General features: G+C 42.4%; 1 protein-coding gene across 1 annotated transcript; it reads right to left on the bottom strand.

Annotated features, from left to right (window-relative positions):
- Positions 1-2,907: 2,907 nt before the first annotated feature.
- On the bottom strand, positions 2,908-12,927 carry LOC307170536 (hydroperoxide isomerase ALOXE3-like; the record flags this gene model as incomplete). Its single annotated transcript, XM_079891659.1, has 11 exons — positions 2,908-3,245; positions 3,554-3,724; positions 5,403-5,503; positions 6,056-6,177; positions 6,532-6,701; positions 7,036-7,122; positions 7,781-7,984; positions 8,598-8,741; positions 9,874-10,043; positions 10,142-10,242; positions 12,881-12,927. 11 exons carry the CDS (start codon positions 12,925-12,927, stop codon positions 3,066-3,068), a joined length of 1,497 nt encoding a protein of 498 aa, XP_079747785.1. The 3' UTR covers positions 2,908-3,065.
- Positions 12,928-17,118: the final 4,191 nt, after the last annotated feature.

Below are 17,118 nucleotides of genomic sequence, written 5' to 3'. Positions count from 1 at the left end.
AAAGTCACAGGAAGTCCATGCTATTTGCCCATACTGCAGTCTGCCTTGGTTTCACTATGATACTGCAGTTTGCCTTTGTGTGGCATGAGTCAGGTTTTATAGCATACTGTATATGTATGCTATAAAACAATTTTGTATGCTATAAAACCTCTAAGGAACTGTCAAAATGGCTTCACTTTTACGTGGAAAAATGCTGGTGACACTTGCCTTAAACAACAAGGAACCAAAAACTGGTAAGATTTAAATCTCTTAACCCCCTTTTTTTTTTGTCAATTTTGTCTGTTTAGCTCTTTCTAGCTAGCATTAGCTTTTTTACAACATAATGGGATAGATACTTGGGGAATACCTTAGAGAAATTACCTTAAAGGTCAAAATTAATGAGTAATACTGACAGCTAGTGTTTAAAATAATTACTGCAGTACAAATTCAAAATAGTGGAGAGAGTCGCCTCCCCCGCCCCCTACTCCACAGACTCACGGGGTTCACCAGAAGTTTGCGGAGGTTGCCAGGCTGAGACCGCGGCAGCATCCATAACAATGTTGCTAGACGCTAGTCTCACATAGCCAGACATTACTTCGCTGCACAGTGGAGCTGCTAACGTTCTGATGCTGGCTATATTGACAGTCATAAATGCCCAACTGTTACCCAACTAACAGACACTTTTTCGGCTTAGAATTACAGTAAGAACCGCCAAAAACTCCACAACCTCGCCGTCCTCTCCACACGCCAAACAGGCACACTTCCTCGGCTTAGAATTACAATAGGAACCGCTAAAAATACCACTAATTTGCCGGCTATCACTTTACTGGCTGTGTCTCAATTGTTTTTGCAAGTAACCAACTCGGGTACTCTAGCTATATAATTCAGTGTGAGTACACAAACGTTGAAATGACAAAAAATGCCAGTCCCCAGTAGCCGTGATAAATTAGCCTGAAGCTAATGCTTACCTGTTCAGGAGAAAATAAGCCCACAATGCATCATTTTGGGCTCTAAGCTGTCTCCATCTTTCAAATACATCTCCAATATTTACCAGGGGTTTGTCACGTCTCTGGTCACACAACTGTTAGAAACATGCCGTTTTTATTTTTTATTTTTAGGGCAGGTAGAATCTATCTCCGTGATCCCGTTCGTTTGTTTGCTGATTTCAAGGCTATACTGATGTATACTGTCATAAAAGACAGCACTTTTGTGATACAATTAAAATATATGTATCTAATAACGCTTGTGTTTTTTGTTTGTTTGTTCTTTGAAAAATATGATTATAATGCCAAAGGGGATGGAAAGTCACAGCTTAGCAGAAAGAATGAAGATGGAGAAAACGGTCAATCAACAAAAACAAGAAAACGGGGGTTTACATAATATGCCACATAATTGTAATAGTTTGGTTATAATTAACATATACTGTACTTTTGACAACTATAAGCAGAGGTCACCAAAGGTTTTGGTGATTTATGATTTATGATATAAGCAAGTGATTATGATCACTTGCTACACTTACTGCTATATGTTATTGTATGGCCATGTAAGTATACGCAGTAATGCAAAGGCAAAGCGCAGTATAGCCTATAAAACTACCAAATTTTGTCTGACTGTCAAAAAACGAAATGTTTAATATTCACCTCTCCTTTGATCTATCTAATTGTACCCTTTGTTGTTCAATTTAATTGGATGCTTATATTTGGTGTAAGAAAAACACAAAAAGCTGTTTTTCTCAGTGTGGCGTTTTTGCTGATACTGCTCTTAGCCTTTGTAGGGCAGAGTAGTAGGGTGTCATGGTAAAAAATGTGAGGGCTTTGGTTACCTGGGATGCATTGACATCCGTACTTCCCCTTTATGGAAGTTCGCCATTTATGAATGGAATAGTATGGAGTGCCGTCTCTGCATTGTGCTGCTGTGCATCGGCTGTCCCGCTTTCAGGTTGGTACTTCTGTTTTATTTATTATTTTGAGTGTTTATGTGTAGTTTGTCGACGAACAACTAGCCGCATGTTATGGTCAACGACCACGCATAGTACCGTGCTGTGAACATCTCCTGGTATGTACGAGAATCGTTCGTTTGTTTGATTGTTTTATGATTGTTTTATTAGTAATTCTGCTGTATCGTGTTTGTTTACATGTTCAAGGGTTTCATCACTGTATTATGGGATGGAATGCACGTCTTTTGATGTAACGCACTGCTGCCTTGCCTTGATCTCATTCCAGTCAAATTAGTTTTGTTTTAGATTCAACTTTGTGTGTGTGCTTGTTACTTCGGGCCGAGCTAATTGGTCGCTGAGGAGTGAGAGAAACAGTGTGGGAGTGTGGGGGTGTACAGGGGAAGAGTTTGGCTGCTGTCACTTAATGGTGTCCACATTGTGTGCTGTGCCTCATAGGTTGGATTGATTCTCACCAGTGTGTGTGTGTTTGTGTAGTTAAGTGTATTGTTATCAATTGAGGGCTACAGCAGTCCATGTCCCTCTTTTAAATTTTCTTTTGTATTTGTATTTTTTATTTTTTTTGCACATGTGCAGTTGTTTTTGTTTTTTCTTTGTTCTTTTTGTGTGACTTGTGAATATTGAGCCCTTGTAAGATTAATGTATTGACCGCTTTTAATCTTTTGTATACTTTAATAAAGTTACCTCATTTTACTCCCTCCCTTGCCTGTCTCTCTACTTGCCCACATATTGGTAACGAACCTGTGTGCCCCCCTGTATAGGGCTGATATTTCCCGGTGTATTCCGGGTGGCGTAGTCGAGTGTTAAGTATAGTTCTGGTGTCTCTATTTTCCCTATTAACTGGCAGGACCCACATACGCAATGTTTAATATTGCAGGATTGTACTGATTAATGTCAATAGATGGCACCACAGCTCTAAAAACATATCTCAGAACCAACAAGTTAAAAAAAAAATGCACCACACATTAAGCAATGCCTTTCACATTGTTTATTTTCTCTGAAAGGCAACATCCATGACTCACTTTAATTTATCAAATGAGACAGATATTTTGGTCTTTTTTGCTATGGTCTTTATATTTGACAAAGCTATTAATAGAAAGACAAATGTATTAAGAAGGACTACTGTATCCTTTCAAATGGCTACACTGTTGTCCACATTTTTGGGGTTCAGATAGGTGTAGGGAAGCTCCAACGTCTTGTTCCGCTTCTCGATGAGATCTGACAACTCCCTCAGATCCTTTTGAAAATCTCCAATGAGCTTGCAAGGGACCTCTTCATCATGCAGGTTTTCTGGGAAATGTCCCAGAGGGTACTACGGACAGGGTATCAAGATTGTAATTGTAAATAACATGTTGATAAGAAACATGTTTATAACAATGTTTACCACAGTGCGTATGACAGCACACTAATACTCTGTAAGAGCCCACTGCAACACTATGCTTACAGTTTGCTAAATCTCTTTTGTAATGTAACAGTCAGGTAATGCAAACTAGAGGAATGAAAGCAGTGTAAGTAAGCCATTGTCATCCAGAGTAATATGATGACATACGCAAGAACACCATTACATTTTTCACAGCAAAATTTAATTGCAGTCTTTTAACATGAAGGTGTAAAACTCACATGGTCTGCAGAGTCCTTGCTCAGGAGTTTCAGGACAGCCATCCCATTCACCGTCGTGCCCACATCAGGTAGGGTCTCCAGGATCGCGTCCTCAGTGGTTTGGCCTTTCTCCTTGGGAGGGGGCTTTCGGAGGGCAGTGGGGTAGTTAGGCATCCAGCCGCCAAAGTCATACTGGGGGGAAAGAATTGGTGAAAAATGTGATATATTGTGAAGCCAAATATTCATAAAGAATAACAAGAACATAATTCACATTACTTAGGCCATGGAAAGTGGATATGGACAGGTTTTTCTTGTCGTCCTGGGCTACTTGCTCTAGGGCAATGGTTCTCAAATTTTTTTAGTCATGCCCCCCTTAAACACAAAAAATCTGGTGACAAGTCAACAGTCTTAAGAAGAACGATTCAGTGGAATTGGTGTTCGGTGCCACTTTGTAAAGGCAGAGCGCCAACCGCTATTCACACACTTGAAAGCCATTGTAACGTCTGTTTTCCGTGCACCCCCACACTTTGAGAACCGCTGCCCTAGAGTGTTGAAGCATCTTGAGGTAATGTAATAACAGAAAACAGTTTAAAACAGAGTCTGAAATAGTTAATCTAGTGAAAACCCTCCCCTTAATGCTGCTGAAGCTTGATTAGCTGGGATTGTATATAGCTCGGTCCCAACCACTATGTTTGTTTCCCGTTCTCAAAGCCAGGACAACAGAGGGTTTTTGAGCTCAAACACTGAATGTCACTGTAGGTTGCAGTAGAGATGAAACAAGATCTAAGTGCAGCAGTCTTAAAATTTAATTTCAAGAACAAACTCAAATCTTCACAAAATAGAATCTCAGGCATGGGAACAAGCTCAGGAACGGGAGCAACCAACTAAACAAGATGTTAGAACTGACAAATGGTCAGCACTAAACAGGGCTTAAGTACACCACAAACAGAGGAACTAATGAGACTATTTAACAAGACACACCTGAACTAAGGACTCTAATGAAATCTATAACCAAGGAGAAACACAGGCAAGGATTGGAGGAAGACTGACCCCGGATATCCACCAACTGCGGAACGGCTGCGGATCGTCTCCGCTGCGTGTCGGCTCCGTGCTCCGCCGTCCTTCAATACCCACCAGGTCCGGATTTGTTGTGGAACGACTGCGGCCATGACTGACAGCTGAAGTCACGAGGACCCACGAGATCTCGCGAATTCTCGTATGATCGTGCGATATAAGTGCTGAATTGCTGCGGAGCTCTCCGGCATCCGGCAAAAATAGAAGCTCTGCGTATCTGCGCTGGAGGGCTGAGTCGGAGCGCAGGCGTTCCGCAGTCAGTAATGGAAACCTATTGACTCCGCCACCGTTCCGGAGCGGATCCGCAGCCGTTTCGCAGTTGGGGGAAATTAGGGGTAAACTAATGCACACTGTGCACCCGGCCTTTACGATTGTTGCTTGATCTTCTGATACTGTCAGAATTTTGTCTGAGGTAAAATGTGATCGCAACGGTCATTAGTCGGCTGTTGGTGAACATGTCAAACTTCAGATTTAAGCTTTAAACTAACGATCAAAGACTTCAGATTTAAGCCAAGGATCAGAGGAATCTTTTAGGTTTTGCTAAATTTGTCTCAGACGGCCAAATCGTGGCCAAAATCACACCGTGTGGGCTCGGCTTAACACACAGACCGCAAAACACTAAAACAGAACTATACACATGAATCAAAACACATGAACACGTGACACTGATCGTACAGCTAGAGGAATGTGTGGAGCAATTTGCTTGATTTGAGAAAAAGTGTATGAGATCAGGATTACGGACTGCAGCTTTAATGGCTCTGTGTGATTGGAAGTGAATTGACTTGTACTAACTGACCTGTCCACTGTTTACAGCGGCATGTTGGGCTGATGCAGTGAAGATCACCATGGTGACAAACTTGATAAGCTCTTTCAATGTCTGAAAAGATGATGGTATTCCTGTGAAGAAGAATGAAAGGCTGTTTCGGTGGGGAACTCAGTTTAGGATGTTTGTACATGTGCGCGCACCCGCACACACACACACAAAAATGGAGAGTGGAACCATAAACCAAACTAATTTTGACTATTGACCTGGTTCAATTATTTGCTATGAAAGAGTGAATTACAGTGGGGTTTACAAAAGAGCACAAAAAAAAGAAAAAAAGGAAACCTTTGTTGGAATAAATGTTCTGAGATGGCAACAATTTCGGTTGGAAATGCATACGCATTGGTCTAGACCAGGGGTCTCCAACACGTCGCTCGCGAGCTACCAGTAGCTTGTGGCCTGAATGGAGGTAGCTCGCCGAGGGGACATTCACATATTGCGTCTTTTGCGTGCTTGAGTTTGTTATTTCAAATGTAGGTTGTTATGTCAATTGAAGCAATGCGCTCATTTTTTCCAGGTGCAGCGAGATGAAAAAATCTCAACTTTTCAGAATACCTCAAGCGCACCGCAGGTCAAGTGACATGTCACTTGCAGCATCTTCAACTGCAACAGCCCTGATAACAGACCTGAGGAATCTCTTCCCAGGAAGCCATTGGTGAATATCTCACTGATCCAACGCTGCAGCTCTGTGTCCTTCTGCACGTGTTCATCATGTTGATAGTAGAGTGACAAGAAAGCTGCAACAAGCCTGTAAGCAAACTCACAGTCAGATGTTTTCCAGGTTTACTTTTTTTGGTAGATTTGCTTTGCATTTATTTCTTAAGCAGTAATTTATTCAAAGTGACTTACAACACAGAACATGTACAGCATGTGCTCACTAACTAATAAACCCATGAAGCTGTATTATTGACACTGTATTTGTTGAAATATGAATCAGAATGTGCAACAGGATGTATTAGTTCAGCCCTAAAAACTGGATGTATTATGTAACACACACACACACACACACACACACACACACACACACACACACACAGAGAGAGAGTAGAAAACATAATGCCTATCAATAAAACACTAGATTAAACTCCACTGGTAGTCATACTTGTTGATGATATCCCACAGTTTCATCCCATCATCTCTGTAGTAGTATTGGGGCACAGTCTCCAGGCCTCTCTCAGAGATGTTATCGGGAAGACAGAGGGTGCTGTAGGTCAGGGAGGCAGTAGCACGCTTCAGCAACTTTTCCAATGACTTTCCACCTACTCCTGCATACTAAGAGTGGTATCAATAATGGAGAGAAGACATGACATAAAGTTAGGTCAAAGGCTACTGTATAAACAAAGTTCTGTCACCTCAAATCCCATAATAATTTCCCCAAAATTTCAATAAAAAAAGAATAAATTTAGTAAGAGTAGATTATTCAAGAAGCCAGTCATCACAGAAAACATTAAAGAGCCATTGTTTTTTGTTGTTGTTGTTTTTTACCAATCTTACAAGATATGTTTGCAGGTACATAGGATAGTGAACTGAATTCAACAAAAGGTGTATTAAGATTGTAATTGAAAACTGAACCTTTAGTGCCTCTTTAACCATGACATATGCATACCTTGCTAATGGCCCCATCCTTGGATATCAGTTGCTTCCGGGCCATGATGTTGATCTGGAGTGTGTATCGCATATGGGGAAAGAGGAGCTACAGAAGGAAAAGTATGTAAGAGATTAGCATTCACTGCCTTCACATTCTTTGAAGATAAAAATATATGAATGAAGAATTCATTTTAATTTATTGTCTGTGAGTGTGTGCGTTATTGCACCTGCGTGTGTGTACCTGTACCTGCAAGCCTGCTTTTGTAGGTGACTCCCTATGTTCCATTCCAGTTATTTTTACATTAGGGTTAGAATTGTTGGTAGGGTGAGAATTGTTACAGGGAGGTGAATGGGTTTGAGTAAGACATTAGTGACCCCTCATGTACCCAATGGTTTGTGTAGTCTGTGTCCACAGGCTATAGATGAGTCAGTCCCACTCTCCAAAAGGCGAATAATGAAGGGCAGGCTTTTTCACAAAGCCACATCTCTGAGGTATAATAAACAGCTGTGACCACAGACTACAGCTGAAAAACTCCCCTGCCATCAACGTCAAATAGTATAGAAGTAACATATATTATTTAACTTGCTATCATTCTCATTCTCTCTCTCTCTCTCTCTCTCTCTCTCTCTCTCTCTCTCTCTCTCTCTCTCTCTCTCTCTCTCTCTCTCTCACTCTCTCTCTGTGGTTGTGGCATGTCTGGAACTTGCCCCTGTTTTTCTATGAGCCCTCACCATTTACACGTCAAATGCGACAGAATCAGTACCTTGTAGAGAGGGTGTGGAGAGGGAAGATTGCGCAACGTGGCCACGGTGAACACCTCCGCCAGCAGGTGAGTCCTCAGCAGGTGAAAGTTGACTTCGTGCACGCCAAACTCTGCGTTTCGGACGAAGATCTTGGCCAGTATCCAGTCGGCCTTTGAATCCGTTGGGAGGAAGATGGGGTTGTCTTTGCTGGGCTGTTGCCTTAACTGTGCAGATTACATTTGAGCATCCATGAAAATGGTACAAACGGATTCTGAGGGAATCTGGGTTATTATTTTTCTCTTATTTAAGAAAATGAGAGAGGATTTCCACGGCATCTGTCATAATTACTCTATAAAGATATTGACATCTTAAAAAAATATTTATTTAACGTTTAATCATTTAGATATGATTGCCTACTCATCAGTTGTACATTACATATCACCTTTTCTTTGTTTCTTTGTAATAATTCAGTTATTTACCTCATCTTTCAAGATTTATTCATCTGTATTTAATTAAATAACCCTCAAACAAACACACACACACACACACACACAAACACACACACACACACACACACACACACACACACACACACACACACACACACACACACATTTCATGCCCAGGTCCTCAGGTACTTCTCTTTTAGGTCAAAGCACTTCGATGTCACCCTGGGATATCGCTTCTTGAGCATTTCCTAGCTGAAGCTAATTCTAATCCCTCTACATGCTCAAGGAGCGATATCCCATACAGCGTGATGTCTTGTGTTCTCCCTCAAAGAGCCGAGGTTTTATTCATAACCTGTGGATTTCTGCACTCCAGATGCAAGTTACGCACCTGAATGGCGATGGGCAGCATCATGCCATGAGGGTTGCAGTACAGCAGGACCAGGGGAGCCGTGAGATACTGCTGCCTGCCACTGACAACATTCCCCACCAGCCCGTCCAACATCTCATAGTCAGACAGGAAGATGTTCCCTTTCTGGGTTGTAAGTCATTTATAAGTGATTAGTTAATGATGAACTAATCATTTACAAAACATTCATAAATGAGTAGCAAGTGACATACTAACATTTTATGTATGTTTTGTAAATTGTGTTACAAGTCATTTACAATTGATTAATGATTAACTAATCATTTAAAAACATGACTAATCATTCATAAATGATTAATTAGTGATATGTTCATTATATGTTTTGTAGATTCAGTTATAAGTCATTTACAATTGATTAGTTAATGATTAACTAATCATTTACTAAACATGACTATGCATTTCATAAATGTTTAATAAATGATGTTACATTTTTTTTGCATGTTTTGCTCACATCAGGTGCACAGTGGTTAAAGACTGCATGTGTTTCAGAGAAGACAGCCGTCTATACCCTCACCAGTCTGCACTTACACTACAGTACACACTACAGTGTTCAACACCTGTTATAGATGTGTAAACGCATGAATAAATCATTTACAAGTGATGAATAGTTTACACTTTAGATTAGGGGATGCAGAAAGTGTTGTAAATCATTTACAACACTTTCTGCATCCCCTAATCTAAAGTGTAAACTATTCATCACTTGTAAATGTGTTACATATACCTACAAATGATCTGTATGTGTATTCAAGGCATTTACAACACTTTTTGCACCCTCTAATTGCTACATATATACAAAAAAACAAACATTTATTAAACATTTATGAAACGCATTCATGTTTTGTATATGACTAGTTAATCATTAACTAATCAATTGTAAATTACTTATAACTGAATCTACAAAACATACATCCAATAATTAACATATCACTTACTAATCATTTATGAACGCATAGTCATGTTTCGTAAATAATTAGTTAATCATTTACTAATCACTAGTAAATGACTTGTAACTGAATTTACAAAACATACATAAAATGTTAGTATATCACTTGCTACTCATTTATGAATGTTCTGTAAATGACTAGTTCATCATTAACTAATCACTTATAAATGACTTACAACTGAACGTTATTATAAAGTGTTACCCACACCAAATAATGAAGAAACCCAGGAAATTAGACAAAACCAGAGCAAACCAGACCCAGTCATTCCAAATCATTGCCATTTGCAAGTAGCGTACCTCCATCTCCTGCTCCAAGCTGCTCCCTCTTAGGGTGTCTTTGACCATGTCATCTGTGACGGGGAAATTCTCGGGCAGAGTTGAGCAGCGCTGGATCATCATGGGATTGAGGCCATTCAGAAACTGGTAGCCAAAGAACTCGTCCTCATCCCAGTGCTCCTGACAGTATTCTGCAAAGCATGCTGTGTCAGAACATATGCTACAGTACAGACTGTACTTTATTTGCAATACAGACATTTTGAACAGTTCATTCATTTAAGATGAGTACCAATGGTTTTCACTCTTTCACAAAGGATTGCTTCCAGCTGGTGAATGCTTTCCCATGATTTTCTGCTGTTAGCTAATCCAGTTAGCATCAGAGCAGCTAACCTGCACACAAAGAATACACAGGTACACAGTGCAAACATTAATAGTGTAACTAGCCTTGATATACTACCTATGGTCCATCCTAGCTTTAGTTGTGAGCATCTTTGCAGTTACTATTAGATATTATAGCATTACTGTCAGGGATTAAATTGGGATTGGTTATGTGTGGGGGCTCTCCCTAGGGGGGTCCGGGGGTAATCCCCCCCCCCCCCCCCCCGTGAATTTTTTTTGAAAAATAAACCATTAAATGGCACTTTCTGGAGAGTTTTGTGCAAAGAAATGGAGAAATTGAGTTTTACATGATATGTGAAAAACTGCAAAGTTAAGAGCATAATACTTTGCATTGTTGTAGTATCAACAGGTATTAGGACATTTAGCATTTACATTACTGTTAATCAGCAGTGGTGGAATGTAACGAAGTACAAATACTTCGTTACTTAAGTACATTTTTCACGTAGCCTATCTGTACTTTACTTAGAATCAATAGTGCATAGCCTTTTGACTTTTACTTCGTTACATTTTGCAGCAATTATTATACTTTCTACCACTACATTTCTACAACGTTTCGTTACATTTTCGTTACATTTTCTGCTCAGTTTTTCCCTGCCAAAACAGGGATTGAAAAAAATCTCCATGTTTTTGGATGCTGATGCGGTGGTGACGCGTTCATGTAACATGTAATGGTGGCGCTGTCAATAATGCATCTAAAATCTGTCACAAAGAACCGACAAAAGTAATGATTATGAATATGTAAAAGGAGACATTTCAATTGTTTATTAATAAACAAGTGTTTTCTGTGTCAGTGCCCTGCATAAATGAAGTTGACGATGCTGAATCGCGATCTTCGCAGTAGTGAACGCGCCAGAGAGAAATGCACATTTCACACGGATTACACAAGCAGCAGTCTGTTTTCTTTCGTTTTGAATTGTTCTGTTCAAAAGAAGACATTTCTATAGATATATTTCTCAGGTCTGTCAGGCAAGTAGGCTACCTTATACGCTGAGTTTCGGTTCATTTATGAGACGCGCTCCAGTTCACGCGCCGTGTCATGTTTATGTCTGCTATATTTTTCTTATTTATTAAATCCAGGCAATTGGTTGATGAAACATTGAATAAAATTAAGATGCAATTAATACAAAACGAAATTCATTTTAAAGAAAGGCTTTGTGCTTTCTGTTTGAGGTCTCTGTGAGAGTTTTAAACAGTCTTTTAGTGCCGCTTTCAGCTCTAGAGCACTCACGTTCGTAACATTGTTTTTTCCTCATAAATGCGAACATGAAAAATATAATAAAATGAATATCTTATGTTCTGTGAAGAGTATCCGGTGGGTAGTACTTTGGTTTGCAGTGTAATTCACAGAATTACAAAAAAATATTTTGCCACCTAAAAGTTAAAGATTTTTTTGTGTCACGTCTACATTATGTGTAGCCTATTTCCCTCATATTAAAGGATAACTAAACCCTAAACCAACTTTTTTTAGTTAATGATCTGTAAGAATGGGGCTTTATTAGTGCTGTTCATTGATTCGAGTAACTTTTTTGACATTTGGGTATAAAGTGTTTTAATTTTACAATATATGGTGTAAAAACGTCTGAGTGCTGCCCTCTTCAGGTTGAACGGTGGCTACTGCAGTTGAATTTTACTATTGGATGTTTGTGGTGGTACGTGACGTAAGCGGTGGCAGGTGACGTAAGCAGGTTCCAGCTCACCACGCCCCTGGTACGAGCTCACCACACCCTTGGTATGAGCTAGCGTAGATTTATCTGTATTTAGTACAGTGGGCAGGAGGGTACGTAGGTGTAGTGTTGCTGGTTGCAACAGCACTGCTGGACTGCATAGCTTTCCAGCAGACTTGAAAATTAGGCGCCAGTGGTTGCATGCACTTGGCCTGGAAGACCGTGAGTGTGAAACCTGCATTTTATGCGGGATTGCTTCTCCAACGCAATAGAGGTGGAAATGGGCTTCTCCACACAGCTCGCGCTGAAAAGCGACGCAGTGCCAAACGCTGCTCCTCCTGCATGGACTCCACCACTGCAGCGGCGTCTTGATGTGAGTGATCATATATATTTTAATCACAATTTATGGTTTGGCTAAAGTTAATCCTCTGGGGTCGACAAACGCGCCGGCGCATTTTGCTGGATTTTTTCACAAAGCAAAATATGAATATGCCTATAGAGAGCGTGCGCTATTGACATCAACTCGATAAAACTCATCAGATGCATGTACTTTACATCGTCTTGCGACCCCTGTGAATCACTCTCCATTTTAGAGAGTCTGACAGCAGGTCTCGGGTGCACGCCCCGGTCACCGTGATTTTGCCAAGTAAGACATGTTCCTGGATCAACATATTTTGTTGATCCCGGAGTAAAATTCCTGTCCCATAATTTAGTCCTTACCCTATCCCTACCCCTAAACCTAACGCTACCCATAACTTTTCCCTAAAATCAGAAGGAAATGATAGGTGAATAACACTGATGTTGAAGCACCTCACCCTGGTTCTAAGCCTAAACTTGACATAAACTGTAAACTTGTCAAATCTGATTGGTTGATTGGAAAGTTGTTCCAGGATCAACAAAGATGTTGATCCAGGAACATGTGGTACTTGGTGAAATCACGTTCACCTGCACGCCCCCCCGCTCACGGTTCGTCCCCTCTATCTCCGCTGGGGTCTGCCCACTTTTCTAGCATTTTTCAAATATTGCCAGTGCGTGGAGTCAGGCTCTGACCAGGGGTTTAGTTACCCTTTAAATATAAAACGCATGTGTAACGCATGTGTAGGCTGATATTTTTCTAATGTCTGGACTCCTTTATTAAGGGAGTATGGATATATAAACAGTTTCAGTATATTGATATTAAATGCATTTTCTGAGAATTTATATTTAAAGTTTTTACTGCAAATGTCACGTCCATAACGCTGGAATTGACATCACTTGATTACACATTGTATTACCTTGTTATGATATAGAGTGACCCATACAATGTGCCAAACATATTTTCCTTACCTTGTCATTCAAGGCCAGGGCACTTTTTGTACAACCAACATTGTGCTGAACTTGACAAAATTGATCTGCTGCTGCAGCGGCGGCCAGCAGCTCATGAGGTTTTTTTTTTCAAGGTGGTTGAAGGTTCTGGAACTTTTGTGCGCTTCCACATCCCGCGCAACTACGGATCTCCCAGGAACATTCATTATATATTGCTGCGTACATTTATCCGTGTTGGAGATCTGAGTAGCCTACCTAGATGCGCATGGCATGCGCGAGCGGTGCGTGATCATGGTCGACTGACAACGAGATTAAGCAGCTGAACAAGAATATGTCCATGTTCCGATTGTTCTCATCTCAGCTCAGCCGAGACAAAATAGACATGCCATTTCAAAAATCTTTCATTTATAATCAGAAATATGTTTTCAAAAGCATCACTTTCATCAAATGTGACATAATTTCCAGTAGGCAACTGACTGCAAACAGGCACATCAGGACACAAACGAGCAGGCTTATGTGCCGGGGGTGAGCCCCGGAGAGCCCCGGCCCAATTTAACCACTGATTACTGTATTCGAGAAGACAAAGCTATATTTGCAAATGTGTCACGGTATATAGATTCGCTGTCTCCTCTCTCGTGTTGTTGTGGTGTGTGTGTGTGTGTTTGGGCGGAGCCGCTGATCACTGCCGCTGATCAGTTTCCAGCTGCAGCTTATTTACTATTTAGTCTCTCTGTTGTCACCTTGTCTTTGTCAGAGCGTTGTTGGATGTTCCGTGTGTTCCTGCCTGTTCCCGTGTGTTCCTGCCTGTTCCCGTATCATAATGCCTGTTTCCCGTGTGTTCCTGCCTATCGTCAGAGCCTGTGTGTTCGTCATCGTCCTGCACTTCGGTCACTCGCGCTACTTCCTGGTTTCAGGTTTCTGTTCAGCGTCATCATCACCATCTCTCACCAACGGAAATACGGGCTGTCCTCAGCGTCCCTGTGCTGCCATGTGCTATTTCATCCCTGGACATTACTTACATCATTCACACCATCTCTGACCTGCTCTTCTAATAAATATCTGTTTTTACTTGCAATTGAATCTTCTTCATCATTTCATCACAGAACGCTCTGACCTAAAATGGATTCAGCAAGTAGACCTGCACCTGATCTCAACGAGTTTTTGTCACGCAGCATTTCAAGAATGGACCAACAGGAGGAGAATCTGGCTGTCACAGGACGAGCGGTACAGGCCTTGGTAGCACAGGTGTCCGAGCTGACCCAACAGATTCAACAACTTGCTCGTCCCACTGCGCCCAGCACACCGCCGATTCCCCCCACTCCACCAGCAGCCAGCCGCCAGCCCGAACCTCGACTGCCTACCCCTGAGTTATACTCTGGTGAGCCTAATTACTGTAGAGCTTTTCTGACGAAATGTTCCATGTTCTTTGCCCTGCAACCTCAGACTTTCAATACGGAGGAATCTAAGGTAGCCTTCGTCCTTACGCTACTCTCGGGACGGGCGACTCTGTGGGGAACGGCGGTGTGGGAAATCCACCGAAAATCTCTGCTGTTCCTCGTTCCAGGCACTCTCGGAGGAGATAAGACGGGTCTTCGACAGGGCGGTGGCTGGAAGAGAGGCAGCTCGCCAATCTCCGTCAGGGTAATCGCTCGGTTTCTAATTACTCTATTGACTTCCGAACCTTGGCCACTGAGTGCCACTGGAACGAGGAAGCGCAGTGGGACATGTTCCTGCATGGGCTGGCTGACCGCTTCCAGAAGGAGATCTTTACCCTGGACCTGCCCGATAAACTTGATGGACTTATTGAGCTGGCTTTGAGGGTGGACACTCGACTTAGCTGTCTGGGACAACGGCCCTGGACGGTCCCTCATCCCGGGAGCGTCGAATGCCCTCAGGCCAGCGGTGGTGATGCGGTCAGCCCCGTCTTCGATCCCGAGCCCATGCAGGTGGGTCGAGCTCGGCTTTCTCGGGAGACGAGAGAGAGACGGAGATCCCAGGGTCTTTGCCTCTACTGTGGCGGAGCTGGACACTTCCTATACAACTGCCCAGTAAAAGACCGGGCCCGGCAGTAAACAGGAGGCTACTGTCGACCGGGATCTCAGTGAATAAGACCTCATCCTCTACTCTCCTTCCGGTAAGACTGCTGTGGGCAGCCCAATCCCATGTCTGCCAAGCACTTTTGGACTCTGGGGCGGAAGGTAACTTTATGGACTTGTCACTCGCTCAGACACTCAATATACCCATCACTCCACTAAAGGACACCATTTCTGTCAGTGCACTCAATGGTCAGGAACTCCCCGCCATCACTCTTACCACCAATCCTCTGACACTCATCACATCTGGCAATCACACTGAACATTTCATTTCTGCTCCTGGACTCACCCCTGGCTCCCATCGTCCTCGGTCACCCTTGGCTGGTTCAGCATAGCCCAAGGGTTGACTGGGGACACAATTCTGTCTCATCATGGAATACTCAATGTCATGAGTCTTGTCTTGTGTCTGCCTGTTCGTCTGTGTCTGTTTTTCGGAAGGAGACGGTGAATTTATCTAACGTGCTCTCAGAGTACCTCGACCTGAAGGAAGTGTTCAGTAAGTCCCGTGCTGCTTCTCTCCCTCCACATCGTCCCTATGACTGTGCTATAGATTTACTCCCAGGTAAGTCTCCGCCTAGGGGCAAGCTTTACTCACTTTCTGCTCCAGAAAGGGAGGCCATGGAGAAATATATTTCTGATTCTCTAGCCTCCGGATTCATCCGCCCTTCCTCTTCTCCTGCGGGGGCGGGGTTCTTTTTTGTGGGAAAGAAGGATGGTTCTCTGCGACCTTGTATTGATTACCGAGAGCTGAACAACATCACGATAAAGAATACTTATCCTTTGCTGTTGATGTCTTCAGCTTTCGAGAGGTTGCAGGGAGTATCCATCTTCACAAAATTGGATTTACATAACGCCTATCATTTGGTTCGCATATAACGCCTATCATTTGGTTCGCATCAGGAAGGGGGATGAGTGGAAAACCGCATTTAACACCCCCAGGGGCCATTTTGAATACTTGGTTATGCCCTTCGGGCTATCCAACTCCCCAGCGGTTTTCCAAGCACTCGTCAATGATGTGTTGAGAGACATGGATGATCAGTTCATATACGTCTACCTGGATGACATATTGATTTTTTCTTCGTCTCTCCAGGAACATGTTCAGCACGTCAGACGAGTGCTTCAGAGGTTACTAGAGAATGGGCTTTTTGTCAAGGTGGAGAAATGCGCTTTTCATGCACAGTAAGGTGGAGAAATGCGCTTTTCATGCACAGTCTGTTCTTTTCCTAGGTTACATCGTCTCTTCTGAGGGATTGCGTATGGATCCTGACAAGGTTAAGGCTGTGGTAGATTGGCCAAGTCCAGATTCCCGTAAGGCCCTACAGAGGTTTCTGGGGTTCGCCAACTTCTATCGGCGATTCATTCGCAACTTCAGCCAACTAGCCGCACCTCTGACTGCCTTGACCTCCCCCAGAACAACGTTCAGGTGGTCCGATACAGCTGAGGCTGTATGCTCCAACCTCAAAAGTTGCTTTGTTTTGGCTCCCATCTTAGTCGCCCCTGATCCATCACGTCAGTCCGTGGTGGAGGTCGATGCGTCAGAGGTGGGGGTAGGTGCAGTTCTCTCCCAACTCTCTTCCTCAGACGACAATTTTTTATTTTTTTTGCACATGTGCAGTTGTTTTTGTTTTTTCTTTGTTCTTTTTGTGTGACTTGTGAATATTGAGCCCTTGTAAGATTAATGTATTGACCGCTTTTAATCTTTTGTATACTTTAATAAAGTTACCTCATTTTACTCCCTCCCTTGCCTGTCTCTCTACTTGCCCACATATTGGTAACGAACCTGTGTGCCCCCCTGTATAGGGCTG

The sequence above is a fragment of the Squalius cephalus genome, assembly GCF_949319135.1.
Source record: "Squalius cephalus genome assembly, chromosome: 13".
In the NCBI taxonomy this organism is placed as follows: Eukaryota; Metazoa; Chordata; class Actinopteri; order Cypriniformes; family Leuciscidae; genus Squalius; species Squalius cephalus.
The sequence above is the reverse complement of the archived record's forward strand: the minus strand, read 5'-3'. Positions and strand labels throughout refer to the sequence as shown.